At 38.9% G+C, this 22,411-nt stretch overlaps 1 protein-coding gene across 2 annotated transcripts in view; it reads left to right on the top strand.

Annotated features, from left to right (window-relative positions):
- Nucleotides 1-22,411, top strand: part of necab2 (N-terminal EF-hand calcium binding protein 2) — a 173,261-nt gene that overhangs the window by 80,622 nt on the left and 70,228 nt on the right. For both annotated transcript variants that reach the window (XM_038305591.1, XM_038305590.1), the window contains exons 6-7: nt 12,548-12,684; nt 13,010-13,134. In XM_038305591.1, coding sequence (XP_038161519.1) covers nt 12,548-12,684; nt 13,010-13,134 — 262 coding nt within the window. The remainder of the gene's footprint in view (nt 1-12,547; nt 12,685-13,009; nt 13,135-22,411) is intronic.

The raw sequence follows: 22,411 nt of genomic DNA, 5'->3' as shown, positions 1-22,411 counted from the left end.
TTTGCATTCATTACCAATCCATTGCCCCTTCATCAAATTTTTTTAATCTACATGTTGAATATCTTTCAAATTCTATTTCCATCCTATTTTCAGTTTTATATTTTGGATACCAAATCTCTAAAATGGTCCAGCTGGTCATATAGGACTTATTTTCCATTCAGTCTGTATTATCCTGTCCGAAATGCTTTATTCAGAATAAAACTAGACAAAGGCCCTACTGTATCCACATGGAAACAAGATTAGGTGACACCCTGCAGATATTTTGTTGTTCAAGCTGTGCATTCAAATGGAGCTAGCATTTTGGAGAGCATATTGTAAATGATCATTTTTGAAACTGGGTTTCATGTTTTACCGTGTGAACACACAAGCTGCACCACTGTAACTAGCATGCACCTCTTGAAAACCTTGCACAATGGGCTGTCACACCTAGACGATTTAACCAGCATATTGTCCCAGAATCTTCTAAAATGCTGGCACTCACTTACCTCACTGGTGGCTAATTGGGCTACAGCCCCAGAGGTGTCATCAAGAGCCCCGAATCTCGCTTCTGAGCTGATCTGAGTAAAATCTGCAGTACTGGAATTCACCACATGCTAAACAGACTGATGTCCCAGGTATGTGAAGCTCTGACTGACTTCCAGATGCCTCTATGCCTTCAAATGCCTCTATGCACCCTGAAACCCAGGCTGCCATTAAACTTTCGCATACTGTCAATGTCACTGTAAAGCACCCGGATCATGGCAAATAATTTAGTGCTGAACCCAAAGTTATTTCAGAGGAACTTGTCTTCAGCACCATCAAATGCCTTTTCCTGGTCCAACGAAAGGAGACCAGTCTTGATGCCCAATGAGTTGGAATCCTCCAAAAGGTCCCAAATCAGGTAGATATTGTCTTCCATAGACCCCACAGGCACACAGTATGTCTGATCCTGATGGATGACCTCCTCCATAGCCCTTTTCAGACCTTTTGCCGAAGCTTTGAACTGAAGTTTGCAATATGTGTACAAAAGGGACATTGTGTTTTGTAAATTTCCTTTTTTTGGCATCCATCAGGACAGTGGCAGGGAATCTGAAACAAAGCTTTTAAAAACCTCTACAAGGTCAGGTGCCGGAGTGCTCCAGAAGGCTCTCTAAAATTTAACACTTTGACCATCGCTATCTGGAGCCCTCCGTCCCTGTATTTTCTGCAGAGCGGCATGTGACTCCAACGGTCGACCCAGCTCAGAATCTGAAAAAAAGGAATCGTCATTCATAATCAGACTATAAATCTGAGTTATCTTTGATTCTGGAGATCAGAGCAGATTAGGTTTGTACTGTTATGGTAGTTCACTAGGTACTTCTACAAAGTCTGGCTGAAACACTTGTTCTCCCATCAGTCTTAATACTGTAAGTCTTGTTAAAGCAACTAGGTGTTCTTTGCTATTCAGCCTTCTTCAGGCACTGGCACAAATGACATCAGCTACCCTGTGCAGCCCCCTCCTGTCAAAATAAACCCACTTCTGCATATATTTAAAAAATCTGTAAAACAGTTATTGAAGTTTTAGGTCAGAAAATTGGATGGATGTTTTGAGGAAACCTTTCACTAATTATATTCCAGCTAAATCGATATAGTGAAATTAAATTTATTTTGATCTTTAAACCTAAGATTGAAGAGTGTTTCTATTAATGTTTGGATATAATAATAATGTACTGTTTTTTTATCAATAGAGATCTCTTTCTTTATTAAATTCACAAGATTTATGCTGTTATTTGGATTAACTAGATCTCAGCATCCTTACAAGCCTGAACAGTTCTCTGCTCTTGCCAAAGGGCAGTCACCCCATAGGTATCTGTACATTTGTGATCTATTTTTTTGAAAAATTTGAATCTAAAAATGTTCCATTCATCCCTAGACAAAGGGTGATGAATGTCATGAAAATGCTTTTTGTGGCGCTTTGATGAGATTTATTTCTTTCAAAACTGATTGAGCTCATTTCTTCTGACATCAAGGTTATTAGAACAACTTTAATAAACACCGTAAGAATTATTTTCTAGAACATGATCAGACTGCATCACCTTACTGTGTCTAAAAACAGAAAGCATATTTAAAACCTCATACTTGAAGGTCCTTTGTTGTGTTGGTAGAATGCACTACATTCTATTTAATAGATTTAGGCAAATTGAACAGGGCTGATAACTCGTTTTGCTAAGAACTTTGTTATGAATAAAGTAAATGAATGCATTTTGTAAATTGAGACTTCTGTGGACTTAATTAATACTGTGTTTTCAGGTAGACCATAAGCAGTCTGTTGAAAATCTTGGCCGTTTCTCAATACAGGTGCTGGTCATAAAATTAGAATATCATGAAAAAGTAGATTGATTTCAGTAATTCCATTTAAAAAGTGAAACTTGTATATTATATTCATACATTACATACAAACTCATATATTTCAGATGTTTATTTTGTTTAATTTTGATGATTACAAATGACAACAAATGAAAATCTCAAATTCATCATATCAGAAAATTAGAATATTACTGAAGACCAATAAAAACAAAGGATTTATAGAAATGTTGGCCAACTGAAAAGTATGAACATGAAAAGTATGAGCATGTACAGCACTCAGTATTTAGTTGGGCCTCCTTTGGCCTGTATTACTGCAGCAATGCGGCGTGGCATGGAGTCGATCAGTCTGTGGCACTGCTCAGGTGTTATGATAGCCCAGGTTGCTCTAATAGTGGCTTTTAGCTCTTCTGAATTGTTGGGTCTGGTGTATTGCATCTTCTTCTTCACAATACCCCATTGATTTTCTATGGGGTTAAGGTCAGGAGAGTTTGCTGGCCAATTAAGAACAGGGATATCATGGTCCTTCAACCAGGTACTGGTAGCTTTGGCACTGTGTGCAGGTGCCAAGTCCTGTTGGAAAATGAAATCTGCATCTCCAAAAAGTTGGTCAGCTGCAGGAAGCATGAAGTGCTCTAAAACTTCCTGGTATGTGGCTGCGTTGACCCTGGACCTCAGAAAACACAATGGACCAACACCAGCAGATGACATGGCACCCCAAACCATCACTGACTGTGGAAACTTTACACTGGACTTCAAGCAACGTGGATGAAGTGCCTCTCTTCTTTTCCTCCAGACTCTGGGACCTTGATTTCCAAAGGAAATGCAAAATTTACTTTCATCAGAGAACATGACTTTGGACCACTCACCAGCAGTCCAGTCCTGTTTCTCTTTAGCCCAGGCAAGACGCTTCTGACGCTGTCTGTGGTTCAAGAGTGGCTTGACACAAGGAATGCGACAGCAGAAACCCATGTCTTTCATACGTCTGTGTGTGGTGGTTCTTGAAGCACTCACTCCAGCTGCAGTCCACTCTTTGTGAATCTCCCCCACATTTTTGAATGGGTTTTGTTTCACAATCCTCTCCAGGGTGCGGTTATCTCTCTTGCTTGTACACTTTTTTCGACCACATCTTTTCCTTCCCTTCGCCTCTCTATTAATGTGCTTGGACACTGAGCTCTGTGAACAGCCAGCCTCTTTAGCGATGACCTTTTGTGTCTTGCCCTCCTTGTGCAAGGTGTCGATGGTCGTCTTTTGGACAACTGTCAAGTCAGCAGTCTTCCCCATGATTGTGTAGCCTATAGAACTAGACTGAAAGACCATTTAAAGGCTTTTGCAGGTGGTTTGAGTTAATTAGCTGATTAGAGTGTGGCACCAGGGGCCATCAATTTTGAACCTTTTCACAATATTCTAATTTTCTGATATGATGAATTTGAGATTTTCATTTGTTGTCATTTGTAATCATCAAAATTAAACAAAATAAACATCTGAAATATATGAGTTTGTATGTAATGTATGAATATAATATACAAGTTTCACTTTTTAAATGGAATTACTGAAATCAATCTACTTTTTCATGATATTCTAATTTTATGACCAGCACCTGTATGTGTACTTGTGCGTTCTCATCTGCTCGTGTGCTTGTGAAACTTAATCAGCCTCAGCCCTAGTACTTTTCCAGCTCACAAGAACAGTAGACCGAGAACGGACAAAGTCCATGGATTTTGTTCTCCCCCCTCCCTATTTACCGAGTATGCATGAGCAAACTTGTCCTTTCTTGAGATTGACAGATCTCCCAGGATGCTCCGCGGCAGCAGCAGCTTTCAATGGAGCGCTCACAGAGCTCAGGGTTTTAAGTTAAAAGTTCTCTTTTCTGTTACTGTTGTTCAATAAATGTATGTTTTAAGATCATTTGAGGCGAGAATATTATACTTTAAAGCATCACTATATGGCCTATTTACTGATTTAATGCGTAATTTTAAAAAAATAATTCCGAACCAGTGGACCGCCGAGGGTAACGGCATCCAGGTCTAAGCCTAGCCCGTCTATAGCAGCCATCTCTCGGCTTAGCTGTGTGAAGTACCGCTGCCTCTGATGGCAATTTTTTTGTTTTATTTGGCAAAATGTTCACCTTCGTTTATATATGTTCGAGCTCAGCCTTGTTTTCAGTGTAGTCCTGTATCTCGGAATGTGACTAGCTGGATGTGCTCTCTTCATCCTCTGACATGGGAGCTGGCTCGAAGCTTGTTTGCCTGGCTGTGTGATTCCTGGACGGGGCCGTCTGTGGAGCTGGTTGACAAGTTCCTTTGTATCTCTGCTTCTTCTTGTACAGTATGTCTGCTTCTGTCTCCTTGAACCCCAGTCGGCCACGGCAGACCCTGGTACTGAAACTGAAATCTCGAATACAATGCAAATTATAGTTGACAATAAAGAAATTGATTGATTAATTGATTGATTATTTGATTCTGCTGAAGGTTTCTTCTTGTTAAAAGGGAGTTTTTCCTCTCCCCTGTTGATACAAGCATTCTTAGTGTGTGGGATTGCCTGGGAGTCGATGCAATCAACTGGTTTTCCTTAGATAAGAAATTTTGAATCAATTTGATCTGGTTGAATTGTTAAATACCTTGAGATGACACGTTGTGAATTGCTGCTATATAAATAAACTGAATTTAATTGAATTGAATATTAAACTTTTAGAAGGCTCAAGATAGACAGCATCCATTTGAGAATCCATTACATGTTCTATAAGACATGATATTCTGAACATTGTTAAACATAATGTGTATACTGTAGTTTGTGTATACTGTAGTTTACATGTACAGGCTATGTTGGTCCAAATAAACTCAGTCCCTTATAGTTATCATAACAGTCTGTTTCCTCTGTTTGTTCTAGTATCTCACTTTGGAAGGGGTACACATGCTATTTAAATTAATTGCACTAGTGATTGCGAAGGCTGATTCAGAAGTCCCCATTCCTTTCTCTCTATAGAGCTTTTTCTGTGCCCATCTGGGACAATAAAGATGAAATGATTTCCCCAAACGAGACCGAACCTTCTGTAATCGCTGATTACAGCTTTTTGAAATCCCCTGTAATCAGCCTTCTCCATCTTGTTACAAAATACCTTGTGTTTGTGTTTATGAATGTGTGGGGGCATAAAAAATTAGACTGGGCCTCTTTCTAATACACATGCATGGATGGATAGTGATTTAGGAAGCTGTTGATAGCCTTAAAAAGTGAAAATGTATCTACAAATTCTCTTATGTTGGCACAAGAATCCAGGCCTGAAATACCATACAAACGTTGAGCCTTCAAGAGGATTGGGTTGGATAGCTACAACAAGGTAAACAGTTTTTGAGAACTCTGTCCTCTGAAAACATTACCCGTGGAGATGGACAAAAACATTCATATTATTGATAATTTCCAAATTTTTTCCAAGCATCTGATGGAAATAGACTGTGATTTTCCTGTCGGGTCAGTTGCCTGTTTGAATTATAGATAGCAGGTTTTCTATCTCTCCAGGTTTGTAGCCTGTGGGGGGCAGCAATTGGCAGAGAAATAACCAACAACAAAGAACTTTATTGATACCAAAAGAAAAATATATATATATTTATCTTTTTATAAAGCTTAAACCATTTTGGATCTGCATGTTTTTTTTATTATTATTATTGTGTATATTTAGAGTTGATTACAGTGTATGAAAGGAAAAATCTTTTTCAGGCTCAAAAACTCCAGCCTTGAATTTAGTACACCTGCAAGTGTTAAAAGTTGCTTCAAGACAGAAGGAACTCTTACTATTTACCTGATATTATTTCATCCTTTCAAAATTGACTAATGAACCCTGAAAGGTTGAGGTCAGGAACAGCAAAATTCCAGAAAGTCATGTTATGCACTAAAAAGGGTCCAAGCAGGTAATTATACTACTTACAGTTAATCCAACTCAGTTTTGTCTTTCATTGTCTAGACCTAATTTTTAATTATTTTATTCGTAGCCATTGGTGCTTGGTCTTTTTTTTTAACAAACAAGCAGAAACAATCTGCTTTTCTGAAACCAAAATGTTAATATGTCCCTATCTTTAATGTATTAGTAAATGGTGCATAATCTTATTATTGGACATGTTAGTTTGAAATCCTGTGGTATTCATATGGAATTAACTCAACCCCCCTACCCCCCAAAAAAATGATGCATCGTCCGCTTGAATATATTCTGGTTTTTAGTTGCCATGTTTAGTGTTATGTGGTTTGGATGCTGCAGAACTCTGTTTACTATCTCAAGGTGATTTTGTATATTTGTCTGATGTGTCGGATGTGCGTGTCTCAATCCATTGACTGTTTATAATGAAAGTCAGTATGGCTTGTGTGTGATTTTGCCTCTCATGGGAGAGTTTGTCTTTGATTAGCGTTCATGAAAGAATGGCTGACTGAACAGGAACCTTAATTGTCTCCCTGAATCACTGCACAGTGACTTCTGACTGAAAGAAAGGCTTACATGACCGACTGACTCCATTCTCTGGAGAACATGTGTAGTCAATTATGGTCAGGTGTTAGGAGCTTTTCAGGTGGCATTCAGATTACATTTGTTTCCTAACTCAAATCTTTAAAAGTTTATTTAGATACAACGGAATATAATATTATCCATTATTAGAGTTAAGTTTATGTCTTTGATCCATTTGGTTAGTTTTTTCCTATTGACTGATGCTAAACAGCCTTAGAGTCGTACATCCCCACCTACTGTACATAAAAGTGTATCTCTAAGGTCTCCACCTACTATATTCTATGTTTAAGTTTGGATTGAATAAGAATAAGAATAATGCTTTATTCATAATAGTGATTTCAGCCCTAAAACCATATTTGTCTAGCATTCCTTATATATTCCTTTCCCTCAAACTGTCTCTTTCAGATGAATGTTTAAAACACTCCCATAACACTGCCATTCTGGAATTTTTGGTTTTGTGTAAGTTTGCATTTCTGATTCTCAGTTATGCTTTATTATATGTTATTCTGTATTGTCAAGATTATATAATTTTTGAGTTCTTAATTTTACTCTTCCTTGTTATCTCTTTTTAACATCTTTGTTATTATGTATTCCATGGTCTATTTTTAGCTAGATATTAATAATCTTATTCTTAGGTTAAGTGTTCCATGGCTTCAGTTATCTCCAGTCTTTTCTCTTATCCTCTAGTTTTCCCCTTGGTTATTCCTTATTTTGTAGTCATTAGTTTTATTCTCCTTTAGCCTTATTTAAGTTCTTTTCTATTTACAGTTAAACTCTGCTTTCCCTGGTTACTCTTTGTTTCACCCTAGTGCCCCTTTCCTTTCATTTTATCTCTTTCTACCTGATTTTCTCCACACCTGCTCCCAATTAACTGATTACTCCTCTCCTATCCTGTCTCACATACAAACTCCTCTGTACTTCGTCAGTACGGGATTCTCTTCATTTCTTCTTGTATGTTTCTCCCGAGCTTCTCTAGTTTTTTGGAAAAGCTTGTGATTTCTGGATTTATGTTTTTACCATCTACTTCACCATTAAAATGCTTAAAATATCTTTCCCTCCTCTACTCTGCATATGGGTCCTCAACAACATCCACAAACCCTAACAAATACATGATCCACATTTTCTTTTTTTTCACAACCCTTACATTTATTATTATTCCATTTCCCTATTGTAAATAAAAATAATTTAAATAGTAAACTACCCCCAGTCATGTCTTTATTAAATCCTTTCCTTCTGCTTCTTCCTCTTTTTTTTTCTTTTGCCAACTGGTGGCAACCATAAAACAGGCCTATACCATAGGCAACTGGACTTACCTACTCCTGCCAGAATCCACAAACTCTGGGATAGGTGTTAAAACATGTCCAGGTAATCAAGTGAAACTCCAGTTGGCTCTGACTGAAGTCCTCTTTCTCCATTTTTCTTTCTTTTCCTTCGATTTGATTACCTTTAAACAAATGGAATTTCTTTATGTATTTCCTTCCCTTTAAAATCACATCAACATATGACTTAAAAAGGGTTATTTAAAGCTCACACCAAAGGTTGCACTGAAAACACTTTAACACATCATTAAATGAATGACTTCTTATCAGGCCTCTTTGGAGCTGAAAGACTGCTGATGAGGAAATTTAGCCTTTTGGATGCATCTGAAATTTGGAGGATAGTATGATAGTATGTTTATAGGACTGCTGAACCTGTCTGCTCTGTCCCCTGCTTTGCTGTGTCTTGTCTATTCTGAGCCCTCTCTTGATATCACACAAAATCAAACACTGGATCTAGTCAGCTGGTCTCTCAATGCAATTGATAAAATTGTCACAATTGGAAGACAGGGATAAGGGGACCCGTCCTGTCCTGCCGGGACATATCTCGTGGTATACCTCATGGACTCCTGGAAGGCTTGAAGGATGGTGTGTTTCACAACACTGTCAGTGGAGGATGTTGAAGATGCATGGATTTTTGGTTTTATGATATTCAGATTTCTCCTGTTTGGATTTGGATAACTGTTGATAAACTTCAATCTCATCAAGGAGAATGGTCTGTGGCCAGTGTTCATGGGCATATTAAAAGCACTCATAATATACACACAACTAATGTCTCAAATGTCAGATTGATTTCATGTGACTCCACCTCCAATGTGACCCTCTGCTGAAATGTCTGTCTTGTTTTACATCTGCTTTTCTTGTGCTGAGGTTTTTTTAATATCTCAAACTGTATCCTGTCAGGGATGTGTGAAATGGGCTTTTTTTCCCTCACTTCCTCCCCAATGTGGCTCGTAGCTTTCCACAGAGATAAAAGGCAGCGCTATAGGTATTACATTATATTTACTGCTTCTTTTTCTTGGGCGTTTTTGTTTTATCAAAGTCTGTGAATAACTGAATGTAGTATAAAGCATAAAAATATATATAAAGTATATAAAGTATAAAGAGTTGTTATGTAATCACCTGCTTTTGCTTTTTTATAGCAAATCTGCTCTTTTTGCTGAACAGATGCTTCTTCAGTAGCATTAATTATGTGAAACATCAATTTGGGAAGAAAGACTCAAGCATCAGTTTTCATCTATTGCCCCATCGGGACATTTTAGAGTATATATGGTGGCTACAGTTCTGTGTTCTAGTTTAGTGTAGGACTATGGTTTGTAAGGCCTCCATCACTTCACTTTCCTGCTGTGCCTGGTCATGAGTTAACGCTGACTGTGCAGAAAGGAGGTTTTATTTTAGCAAGCAGCCATATCTGTAAATAATTAAAATGTTTCAGCTATAAGGTCATTAGAGTTGAAGCAAGAACTTCAGTTTTATCTGAAATGTTCCACATGTCCCTGTCCTTATCAAAGCAGTTTTTTTATATATCACTAATGGCTATGTCCAAGTTCTCCTTTTCGGCCGCAACATGACTTAAAAAAAATTCCTACACTGACACATTTTTTTTGGAGTGAGTCGGTTTCCTATTAGAGCTGTGATTGATGCTGGCATTAAACAGCTTCTTTTTCTGTCAATATGGTGTTTTTTCAAATAAGGGAGATTAATGTTTCAGCCTGACAAAAATAAATGAAACTAAAAAGACTAATTTATCACAGGATGTTTCATACAACTGTTTTGGATGTGATCAAGCATTAAATTTAGGGCTGCAACAACGAATCGATAAAATCGATAAAAATCGACTTTTAAAAGCGTTGGCAACGAATTTAATCATCGATTAGTTGTGTCGCGCGATTAATGCGTCATCCGCCGCCGCCGTCAACCGGGGGAAGAAAAAAAAATATGGCGGAGCGAGTCAGCGCCGCAGTTGCAGTGTTGCCAACTCAGCGACTTTTCAGACCCCTCCAGCGACTATTTTTCAAAAAAGCGACTAGCGACAAATCTGGCGACTTTTTACGGTGTCACTGGCGGCTTTTGCCTGCCTTGGGGCGCCTCCCCCATCCCAACGCCTTTTTCCCTCTCCCACAGGAATCCCTCTCAGTCAGAGCCGCAGGATTTTAGTGAGGAGTTAACCCTCAGCGTCCAGACTGCAAATGAAGCGCGCATGCGCCGGGATTGACGGCGCAAATTGATCACAATAATTAAAATAGCCGGCGCTTTGTAAAGTGAAAAAAGTCGTAACATGCAACTTTTGTAAAAACAAATGAACATGGCACGGAAGCACCACTGTTATGACGCAGCACCTGAAAAGAAAACACGTTGGAGCCTTCAATGGCAGTGAAGAGAGCTGATCAGCAGGATGAGTAACCATGTTTGTTTGGTTTTAAAGTGGGGAAACGTAACGTTAGTTTCTCAGGTAGCTCATCTGATGCTTTCCTTACCTTGTTAGTAGGTTACAGACAGTGATAAGGTTGGCTACTTATTTTACTTTTAATTTCATTTAAATTTGTTTAAGCAGCGTTTATATTTTCTTTATAAATAAATTAACTTGCAAATTATGAGGGCAAGGCTTTTAAAGTTTAAATCTTCTGGCAAAGATAAAGAAAAGAAGATCCTGCAATTTATGGAAGTAAAGCAGAACAAAATCCAGCAAGATCAGTAATATGTCAATTAATTATCTGCCACATTCCCATGTAAATATCTGTCTTTGGAGGATGTGTCATTTTTATTCCAAATACAATTTATAATTTGAATCACAGGGCTATTTTTATCTCTATGGTTCAGTATTTTCTCAAGTAGCAACTTTAACTGCTATACTTTCCTGTCTTAAAAGGCAGAACTCTTCTAGTCTAAAAAAACTCATTTGTTGAAATGGGGGGACCTATTGTTTGAACCCCTTAGGGGCTTTAAAAAACAAAAATGCCTGTCTCTTTTTGCGCTTTATGAAACAAAGTAGCCTATATTTTGTGGATGTACAGCTACATTTCTCATGTAAGTTTGCGTAGTTTTTACACAAACATTTATTTTTCATATTGCACCAGTACAGTTAATGAGCAACCTGTACTTGTGGGCTTGTTTGTTCTGTCTAAAATGTTTATTTTGGAATAAAGAGGTTAATATAAAAAAATTTTTTTGTCCGATTCATCGATTAATCGAAAAAATAATCGGCCGATTCATCGATTTTTAAAATAATCGTTAGTTGCAGCCCTAATTAAATTACCATTATTAGCATTTATTATTCCCATAGAGGGGCTTAAGACTGCGCCTCCTCTACCTTATAGTAAGTTTCTTATGGCTGATAATTTGTACTTTAGTGTTAATAAGAGCCACTTCGGCCACGTCTAAAACCTTAAATTATACTTTCTATTTACCTTCTTTATACTTTTTATCTAATTTATTTCGGCCTACCTTCTTTAAAAAAAAAGCATTTTAAAGCTGTACTTCGAGTGAAAACTGCATGGTTCAGCTACACCGATTTAATGTGGTGTTTAAAAACAAGATAGTTGACAGGATAAGTGATTTTTTGGGAGGGGTTGTTTGTTATGAGCAACATGACATATAATTTCTTTTGCAATAGGTAGTTGAAGAACTACAATTATGTTCAGATTACACATAAATATATTAATAAATTCTGCAGGTAAAAAAGAATTACCTTAGGGTTAGGATTAGAATTCATTCGGTGATAACCTACTGAGCCCACTGGTGGGTAGAAGCCACAATCTGAAAGTCATTCTATGGGACTGATAACTGCTATAACGGCCATTTAATGGGATGATAACATCTGAAGCATCTGTTTTCTGCCACTTTGCATCAATTCCTACATGATGTGGTATTTATATCAGCTTTGTAAACAGATTATTTTAATATATTATGTAATAATAATAAGATTGCTCACAGTTATTTTAGTGTTGCAAGTTATTATCTAATATATAATAAATATATAATAAAACTGGAAATGGAAATGGAGTTTTATATCATTTATTAACAACATATCAACATTATTCACAAATATTTATAACTTATAATTAAGTTAATCATGTTAATGCATTGCTGCAAAATTGTTTGTTTACAAGAAGAACATAGATTTGGTAAAAAGGGCATTAAAATTGGAGTCAAACAGGAAAGGAGCTTTTCTAATATGTAAACCTGAACATTTGGACCTTCACTATTGGAGAAATATCCAAAAAGTCCATTTAGAATTTTTTCTAGCTGAAAAGCAGGGAGGGTAATCTTAAACAATGCTCCTACAAAAGTAACTGGAGAAAATGTTACATTTTCTCCTTGATATCCTTAAAGATCTACTCACTCTTTTGTGTCTTTTTCAGTGTCTTTTAGTAGCAAAATCTTAAATTATGGTTAAAATCTTCTGTTTTTGCTTTCTCAGGTATACGAAAGAGGAACCAATGTAGAACAATTTGTGACTCGCTTCCTACTGAAAGAATCCGCCAATCAGATCCAGTCACTCCTGAGCTCGGTGGAAAGTGCAGTGGATGCAATTGATGAACAGCACGGCCAGTCGGGGTGAGCCTGCATGGCTCTAAATATCTGTCCCATGTGTGTTTTTTTTATCATGGTTGTGCAGACATGTCACACTGTAATGCGCAACACTCAGGTTGTCAGTGGCTGTAATAAACTGGGTCGTGTCTCTGGCTCATTTCTGCTTTGCTTAAAACATCTGTCCGTCCTCTCTCTGCATGGACCCCTTTTTATCTTCTTTTCTGTCTTTAATTCATCAGCTCAATTAGTTTTATTATTCCTTATTCCAGGTGCTATTGCTATAAATGTTTTTATTTTTTTTTCTAACCCCCTCTGCCCCAATCTCCCTTTTTGTGTCTCTGTCTTTCAGTCACCAACCTGCCAAAGTGAGTCCACGGATGCCAGAAAAGCGCTATCAAAACACAGTCCCTGATTATCCCCCTAACAACAGAGTGAGTGCCAGAGAGGCCGTTAGGACCATCAACACAGCTTCAGGTAATAAACATCAACACCAACACCCTGATTTTCACCTTGGACAGCTGCTGTCATCTGATTGCATCACTTTGGATGGGCACTAATCAAACTCTTCACTGCCGCTCAGCACTTTTTATTCACTGACATTCACCCATATATGATTTACTCCTCATTTTAAAATGCTTTAGTCAGCTACCTTCACACATCGGAAGGGGTTGGCTTTTATTGGAAAAGGCTGTGCAGGGAAACCCTCTACGAGATGAGCCTTTATATAATGAGTTAGAAATAGTGAAGAAAGGTGCCTTACTGGGGATGCATGGTGAGGTGGTTAAATTATCGTGTTATGTAGGTGTACAGCAGATTCCACATATTGTTCAACCCTGGTAAAGATAAAGCCTTATAAATTCTTACATCTCTTATTTCAGCAGCATTATTTGATGTTTTTTTAATTTTTTTATTTAATTTTCGATTTTTGTGCATTACACTTAGAAAAACTAACAAATTTCTTCTTACTGGTGAGTCCCATATGGTAAAAAGTATATTGTCTTTTTATAACACCTTTTACCTTTAAAAAAAATCACTAAGTACTTCATGAACAAAATGCATATAAAAACAAAACATGAAAAAAAGATGAAAAAATTACTACTGTAGAATTCAAATGTAGGGTTTAAGGAAAAACATGTTTTTCTAAATAGATTTTTTTTTTATCTAAAGCATGTTTTTCTAAATAGATTTTTATATATATATATATATATATATATATATATATATATATATATATATATATATATATATATATATATATACACTATATTGCCAAAAGTATTTGCTCACCTGCCTTGACTCACATATGAGCTTAAGTGACATCCCGTTCCTAATCCATAGGGTTCAATATGACGTCGGTCCACCCTTTGCAGCTAGAACAGCTTCAACTCTTCTGGGAAGGCTGTCCACAAGGTTTAGGAGTGTGTTTATGGGAATTTTTGACCATTCTTCCAGAAGCGCATTTGTGAGGTCGCACACTGATGTTGGACGAGAAGGCCTGGCTCTCAGTCTCCGCTCTAATTCATCCCAAAGGTGTTCTATCGGGTTGAGGTCAGGACTCTGTGCAGGCCAGTCAAGTTCATCCACACCAGACTCTGTCATCCATGTCTTTATGGACCTTGCTTTGTGCACTGGTGCACAGTCATGTTGGAAGAGGAAGGGGCCAGCTCCAAACTGTTCCCACAAAGTTGGGAGCATGGAATTGTCCAAAATGTCTTGGTATGCTGAAGCATTCAGAGTTCCTTTCACTGGAACTAAGGGGCCAAGCCCAGCTCCTGAAAAACAACCTCACACCATAATCCCCCCTCCACCAAACTTTACACTTGGCACAATGCAGTCAGACAAGTACCGTTCTCCTGGCAACCGCCAAACCCAGACCCGTCCATCAGATTGCCAGATGGAGAAGCGCGATTCGTCACTCCAGAGAACGCGTCTCCACTGCTCTAGAGTCCAGTGGCGGCGTGCTTTACACCACCGCATCCGACGCTTTGCATTGCACTTGGTGATGTATGGCTTGGATGCAGCTGCTCGACCATGGAAACCCATTCCATGAAGCTCTCTGCGCACTGTTCTTGAGCTAATCTGAAGGCCACATGAAGTTTGGAGGTCTGTAGTGATTGACTCTGCAGAAAGTTGGCGACCTCTTCGCACTATGCGCGTCAGCATCCGCTGACCCCGCTCCGTCAGTTTACGTGGCCTACCTCTTCGTGGCTGAGTTGCTGTCGTTCCCAAACACTTCCATTTTCTTATAATACAGCTGACAGTTGACTGTGGAATATTTAGGAGCGAGGAAATTTCACGACTGGATTTGTTGCACAGGTGGCATCCTATCACAGTTCCACGCTGGAATTCACTGAGCTCCTGAGAGCGACCCATTCTTTCACAAATGTTTGTAAAAACAGTCTGCATGCCTAGGTGCTTGAATTTATACACCTGTGGCCATGGAAGTGATTGGAACACCTGATTCCAATAATTTGGATGGGTGAGCAAATACTTTTGGCAATATAGTGTATATATATATATATATATATATCTTTAGCCTATCTATCTGTCTATCTATGTATCTATGTAGTTTATTGGAAGAGGGCATAATTAATGGATTAGATAATAATAATGATAATAATGCAAATTGTGAAAATAAGAGGGCATCTTTAAATAGATTTTTGTATGAGAAAGCTAAAGGTGCTCTAAGAGACATAGATGCACCCACTCATTTCTTTTTTAAGTTGGAGAAAAAGTTCAGGCAACAGAACCAGATGATGCACCTCAGGAATTCAAGGTCCTGTGGCCCCTGACCCATCAGAGATAAGGAAGGTAGCCATACACCTCTACAGCAGCCTATTCAGTGCTGATGATTGCAACTCTGAATGTAAGGATGAGATAATGGAAGGACTCCCTCGGTTAGGAGAAGCATCTTCAGCCTCACCGGAGTCCGTCATTAATTTGGAAGAACTGTCTGCAGCAGTGAACCAGCTCAGCTGTGGTCGGTCTCCAGGCATTGATGGACTTCCTGCAGAATTCTAAGACATTTTGGAATTTACATGGAAAAGATTTAATTGCAGTTTTTCATAGATGTTTGGAGTCTGGGATATTACCAATGAGCTGCAGGAGGGCAGTCCTGACATTGATGCCAAAGAAAGGAGATTTGGATTTCCTAGAGAACCGGCAGCCTGTTTCTTTACTGTGCACAGACTTTAAAATTCTGACAAAAGTTTTGGTGAATAGGCTTAAAGAATGTATGGACACAACCATACACGCCACTCAGCCATACTGTATCCCTGAAAGGACAATAATGGATAATTTGTTTTTGCTTAGAGACATTATTAATTTATCTCAATTACAGGAACTTGATGTGGGTTTGTTTTCTCTAGATCAAGAAAAGGCCTTTGACACTTAAAGCATTTGGTTTTGGAGAAAATGTTGTTTCATTGTGATATATTCAACAGCTACAGTACTGTTAAATGTAGGAGGGGGGATTTAGCAGCCCAGTATATCTTCAGAGATGAATTAGGAAGGGATGTCCCCTATCTGGGATGCTATGCTTTTGCTATTGAGCCTCTCTTGCATAAGCTCAGGCAGAGTCTCATTGTTTGTGTTGTCTGCCAGGGTTAAACCTGGCAGACAACACAAACAACATATGTCAACATATGCTGATGACATTACAGTTTTTATACAGTGTCAAAATGATATTCAGATTATTGAACAGGAATTGAAATTCTACAAACAAGCTTCTTCTGCTAAGGTCAACTGGTCAAAATGTGAGGGACTTCCACTGGGACAGTGGAGCAATAAAGAGCAGCCAACTCTACCAGCTGGGCTGCAGTGGAGTACAGAAGGAATGGAGGTCTTAGGTGTGTTTCTGGGAAAGGAAAACATTCGGCAATAAAACTGGGAAGGTCTAGTTGAGAAATTAGTGCCAGACTTTCTAGATCAGGCGTCTCAAACTGGTTCCAGGAAGAGCCGTGTGGCTGCAGGTTTTTCTTTCCAACCAAGCAATAGCACACCAGACTCAATCATCTCATCAAGTAAGTCCAGTCTTAACATGATTACTTGATGAGATGAATAGAGTCTGGTGTGTTATTGCTTGGTTGGAAAGAACACCTGCAGCCACAGGGCCCTTTCTGGAACCGGTTTGAGACCCCTGGGCTAGATGGAAATGGCTCCAGCCCCAGTTGTCCTACAGGGGGAGGACTTTGGTTGCCAACAATCTGGCTGCGTCTATGCTCTGGCACTGTGCCACAGTTGTAGTTCCTCCAGGCAAAGTTATTAAAGAGATACAGAAGAGACTGGTGGATTTCTTCTGGGATGGATACCATTGCATTAAATAGGCAGTGCTGTTTTTACCAGTGTCAGAAGGGGGTCAGGGGCTAATTGACCTCAGGAGCCCCGTAACTGCTTTTCGGCTTCAGACGGCACAATGTTTTCTCTACTGAGCACAGATACCCTGAACTGATGGTATGGATGCAACAGAGACTTCCAGTTTTTACCAGTCTGTTCTGCATGACTGAAGAACAGCCATGCAGAACTAAGTCTCTGCGCCTCATGGACAAACTGGTGGAGGAGGTGATGAACAGACTTCCTGGTTCTTTAAGGAGAGCATTAGAAGCAGAGGACTACAAAGATTGACTTCCTGACTTGTCCATTTGAAGGAGCAAGAGGAAGAAGATGGACTTCTGTTATCTTTCAGAACACCTGAGCTGAGGAAGTTCTCTGAAGTATCAAAAAAGGGTTTGTATGCAGTGTCCATGAAGTTCCTGAACAGTGAAATGCTGGCCGGGGTGAGAGATTAGAGGTGGTTTGATGTGTTGGCGCCAGGTTCATCTCCCAGGGGCAGCTGGAGGTCTCTGTACAAACCACCCATAGAGAAACGCAATGCGGATCTCCAGTTGAGGTTGGTGCACTGGGCCGTGACAACAAACAGATATGTGGCACGTATTGATCACAGATCAGGGAGTCAGTGTGCCTTTTGTCAGGTTGAGGAAACGCTACAGCATCTCTGGATCGGATGTCCCAGACTAGCTCCTCTCTTCCCCTTGTTAAAAAAAGTGGGTGACTGGTTTAGGAAACAGTTTTAATAACGAACTGTTTAATTTTTGATCCTAGATATTCATCAGCACTACGGAGGAATATTTGTCTGGTTAACTTTTGTTTGGTCAGGCAAAGATGAGCATTTGGCTCACCAAGAGAAATAAAACGAGGGAGGAAGGTTCTGTAGATGTTGAACTGATGTTCAGAGGTCTGGTGGCAGCACGTCTTAGGACAGAGTTTACTTATTGTAGGATGGTGTCAGACTTGAATAAGTTTATTTCTATTTTGGGAGTCTGTCTGTCTGTCTGTCTGTCTGTCTATCTATCTATCTATCTATCTATCTATCTGTCTGACAGAAGTTGCTACATCTCTTTGTCCCTTTACTCTTTGATCCCTCACCAGCATGCCCCTGACACAGGTACACGTGATCACCTTGACACTTTGCACTCCTTTGAGCAAATTGATCGTTGGGGAAATGACACTTCAAAGGTCGTTGAAATATGGCAACACTTTATCGCTAAACAAGCTTGAGAGGAAACAGAAAAAAAAAAACATCCAGTTGATTGGTGGCTCACATGAGAGGTAACACCTGTCAAGGTCGATGAGTGACGGTCTTTTTTCAAAGCGTCACAAAGGTGAAGAGTTTTATTGTTGATGTTTCAGATTTGGTATGTTGTTTTGTTGAGGGCTTTAGGAAAGTAAAAGGATTATACAGGTTGGGAAATCAATCAATGATCAATTTAAATACTATTGTTGTAAGGTGATACTTTCTTATATCAGTCCTCTTCTTGGGCAGACTTTTCACTTTGGTCACTGCAGATCGTTAAAACTGAATTTAGTTTTTCTTTTGAGAATGAAGGTAAATCGGTCTTTATTAATGTCTGACAGGGCAGAATAATTTACCTCTATACATCCAGAACTAATTCTTTTGAGGCATGGGTCATTATCCTGGTGGGATGTGAATCTCTAAATAATAAGCTTTATCTCTTTCATCCGAGCAAATTTGTGCAAGAATCTGTAGGAACTAGATCCTTTTCCATGCTTTCCTTTTGATCATCAATAAACAATGACAGTGACAAATAAGAAAACTGACATTTTCATATAAACCCCTTTTTAGGTAATGTTTGTAACTTTGAGTTGTTTTAAATGTTTCGGTCCCCACAAGTACCTTTAATGCATGTGCCCAGGATATTAGCCTAACACATTCCTTACAAGCTAACAAATAGCATCACTAATTGTCTTTCAACTATCTTCCACCCTCTCACATACATACTCTGGCCACATGCATTTAAATATACTTAACTGGCTGCATACTTACATAAACTGTTGCATACTTTCCAGGCTAGAATGAATATACTCTTTGCAAAGCCTCATAAATTTAAACCTTTGGGGTATTTTTTTGTGTGACCTAGACAACATCTAGTGATGTTATGAGATGAGGTAAGGCTTCAAGGCGTGTGTCGAGTAATGGAGGGGGTGTTTCCCCGAAGCGTGTGTCGAGGCGTGATTCATTTAGTGGCGGGGCCAAAATTGATGATGTCTGATGCCTCTCCACCATGTTACCACGTAAATGCTTGAGGAAGAGGTTCTGCTTTTTTTTTTCTTTAATAAAAAAAAAAAGTGGTTCAGACCATGCGATAACTTAACCAGGCTTTGAAACAGTCTCACTACTCAGTCAAGGTGTTGGAGTTTGTAGGAGAGTTGCAGTCACTTGGATAGAGTTTGGAAATATTCTAAGAATAGATTGGTTGGAAAAACAACCAACTTAGTTGGTTAAAACCATTTTGGTTAGATTAAATAATGTAATGATCAAATTGTTAGCAAGCCACTGGTTACAGTTGTAACATTAGTCTTAAGTAGTATTGCTTTCCAGTGAGCAGTTACCATTGCTACTGGTTTCAGCTGTAAGACATTGACTCCAAATCTTGAGGTTCTTGGTACGAGACCCACCTTAGACTTTTGAAAGTTGCGATGATACTTGAGTATTTTAGCTAATGTGACTAATTTGTATTGGTTTGCCCTAGTAAAATTATTGATTGGGTAAACACTGCTAAATTAGTTTGGTTGGTTTAGCCAAAGGATTGGTTGCACACATAACTTTCAACCCGATTAAAACCCAAAACTGTGGAAAAACTATTATTGTTGAACAAAAATGACTAACACCTTTAGTTTTGCTCATCATTGCCCAATTTGCACAAGTAATGTTACTTTCTGCTTAAGCTTATGTCACTAAAATCACAGAAAACAGTGTACTTTAAATGATTGTTCTCTTCTAAGACATTTACAATAAAAAAAATTCAAAGATTTTATTATTCACAACAATCATTAACAATTTCAAAGGAACTTAAATAGCGAAAAAAACAACAAGTAAACCAATTGCAAAAAATCACAGATTATATTACTAACTTTACTTATGCACTCCATTAGTAGGTAGTTGTTCTCATGAACCCTCATGAACTGTGGGGATTGTTGAAGCAATTTGGCCAAATGGTTCAATGCATCATGTGTCACAAAACGGGACAGATGGACCCAGTAATCAAAGTGAGCTAGCCAGTAGGAAAGTTCAAAATGTTTATTAAAATAAAACAAACAGGAGCGAGGGTCTGTGGCTCACGCCGACTGCAGGAGGGGGGCGGGGCACCGCCCAATCTCAGATACTCTGGTTGAGGGACAAACACAGGAAAGTGACCACGATCATCTGACAGGAGATGATTATCAGAGTGAGTCACTTACCTGGTTTAACAGTTCAGTCTAATCCCTGATAGAGGCGCAATCCAGCCGCTGGATTGCTAACTGATGCAGCGCGCGTTACCCAGAGTGTCCCTGGGGCTGTAGCCCTGGAGAACTTGCAAGAAGCAGATCAAAGCAGGCAGGAACAGTTCATTAAACCCCTGATGACCTCGGTACATCAGAGGTTGATCCAAACAGGAGCAGAGTGATCCGGGCTTCCAGGAATCCTCAGAGCACTCAGTTAGGTTCAGAATCCAGAGTTAGACAGAGTCCAGAGCGTGACCAGTCAGACACGCACAGGTGCAGAACAGGCTGAGATGCAGGCGGGCAGACTTGGTGTTTGAGAGGAAACAGAGACAAGATGTTGAACCAGGATGAGCAGAGCAGGACAGAACAGGTTAAAACTGATCCCCCCCAAAACCCTGAGGACTCCGCGGGGAAGGAACAGGACACGATCAGAAGACGAGAGAGACCAAAAATACTCTCTTTCCTCCGGCCGCCAGAAACCATGAATAGAACTAAAAATGGTCTAACAGTCGAAACAGAAAAACAAACAGAAAACCAATAATGGTCTGACCTCGATAGCTGGGCCGGACGGAATATAAAGCCCCGACCGCAGGTGGATGAGATAAGAAGTAATTAGACAGCCGGGAGGGAACGGCAGGTGAATGATATCAGCAATTAAGGCCAGCTATCAGAGCAGATCATAACATCATGAGGCTTCATCTCACCACCACTAACAAAATCTAATGTAAATTCATTGGCTAATGTTAGTGAATGGGTATTTAACACTGTTGCCTGAAATTCCTTATGCCACATGAAGACCAGTGGTGACTAATCTGCTTTTATTTTAACTAATTTCCTTTCTTTATATAGTCTGCCTCACTTGGGCAGAAAAAAAAGCTGATCTGAACTCTGGTGGGGAAGACACAAGAAAAAGCTTGTCACCTGAAAATATGGGATTTGGTTTGCTTGCAGCTGAATCCTGGTTTAGTGTTCAGAAGGTAAGCAGATTATAAAGTGAACAAAACCAAGAAGTAAACCTGCTGCATGTCACATTTACAGGCAAACAGAGGATGGCTCACTGCCTCACCTGCTGCTTGTGCTGACAAAAAGAATTGCGCTTAAACTCAAAATAGAAAATCAGTTTGGAGAATTTTAGTGCTGCTCCATTTTCTGTTGTTGTGAATAAACCAGCTGAATGGGATGGATTTGGATTTCTTTTGGTTTTAATTGGTAATAGCTGGATAGCCATGCCTTGGTAGGCCTGCACCTCTGCTATACACTTTTTAATTACAAATGACAGATTAAACAGGGCTCTATAATTTTGGAGTTCCTTTTGTCTTTGTTTTGTTCTCTAATGCTGTCCAACAAGCTTCCACGGCATTCACAGATGAGCTAGATTTGTACTGAGATTAAAATAGACACAGGTGGACTCTCTTTATTTTGTTTTAACTTCTGAAGGTACTTGGTTGCATTATATATATACATTATATTACATGTACAGTATATGGTTTAGAAAACAAATTTGACTTTCGATTTGTAACATCCGAAAAGGTTTGTGATGTGTGAATTATGTGGTGTGAGTTCTTTTACTGGTCAGATGGGCGCAGAAAACTGCCTCAGGTAGATGTCGAGAATAACTTATTCAAGCGCCTTATATACAGCATTTTGTTAATTTGCATCGTGATCCAAATCCCATGAAGAAAGGTTCAATTGTAGAGAGAAAAGGGCTCTTACTTGACCTTGACAAACACGGCTCACCTCAGCACAAAGATCACATTAATTCTTTGGCTTCAATAAAACTAGTATATGTAGTGAAATTATATAACTGAATAGTTTTCTATGAATATTAATGTGATACATTAATATTGATAAATCTTTGCAGGCTGTTCTTGTTATTCAACTAAATAACCAATAAGACTGCATAAGGAAATATGTAGATGTGTCATTGATTTTCAGGTCCTTTTACACAGAAATATTCCTCCATTTCATA

This window comes from Cyprinodon tularosa, unplaced genomic scaffold (genome assembly GCF_016077235.1).
Source record: "Cyprinodon tularosa strain WSP-4 unplaced genomic scaffold, ASM1607723v1 ctg56, whole genome shotgun sequence".
NCBI classification, from domain to species: domain Eukaryota; kingdom Metazoa; phylum Chordata; class Actinopteri; order Cyprinodontiformes; family Cyprinodontidae; genus Cyprinodon; species Cyprinodon tularosa.
This window is presented reverse-complemented; position numbering and strand designations above follow the sequence as displayed.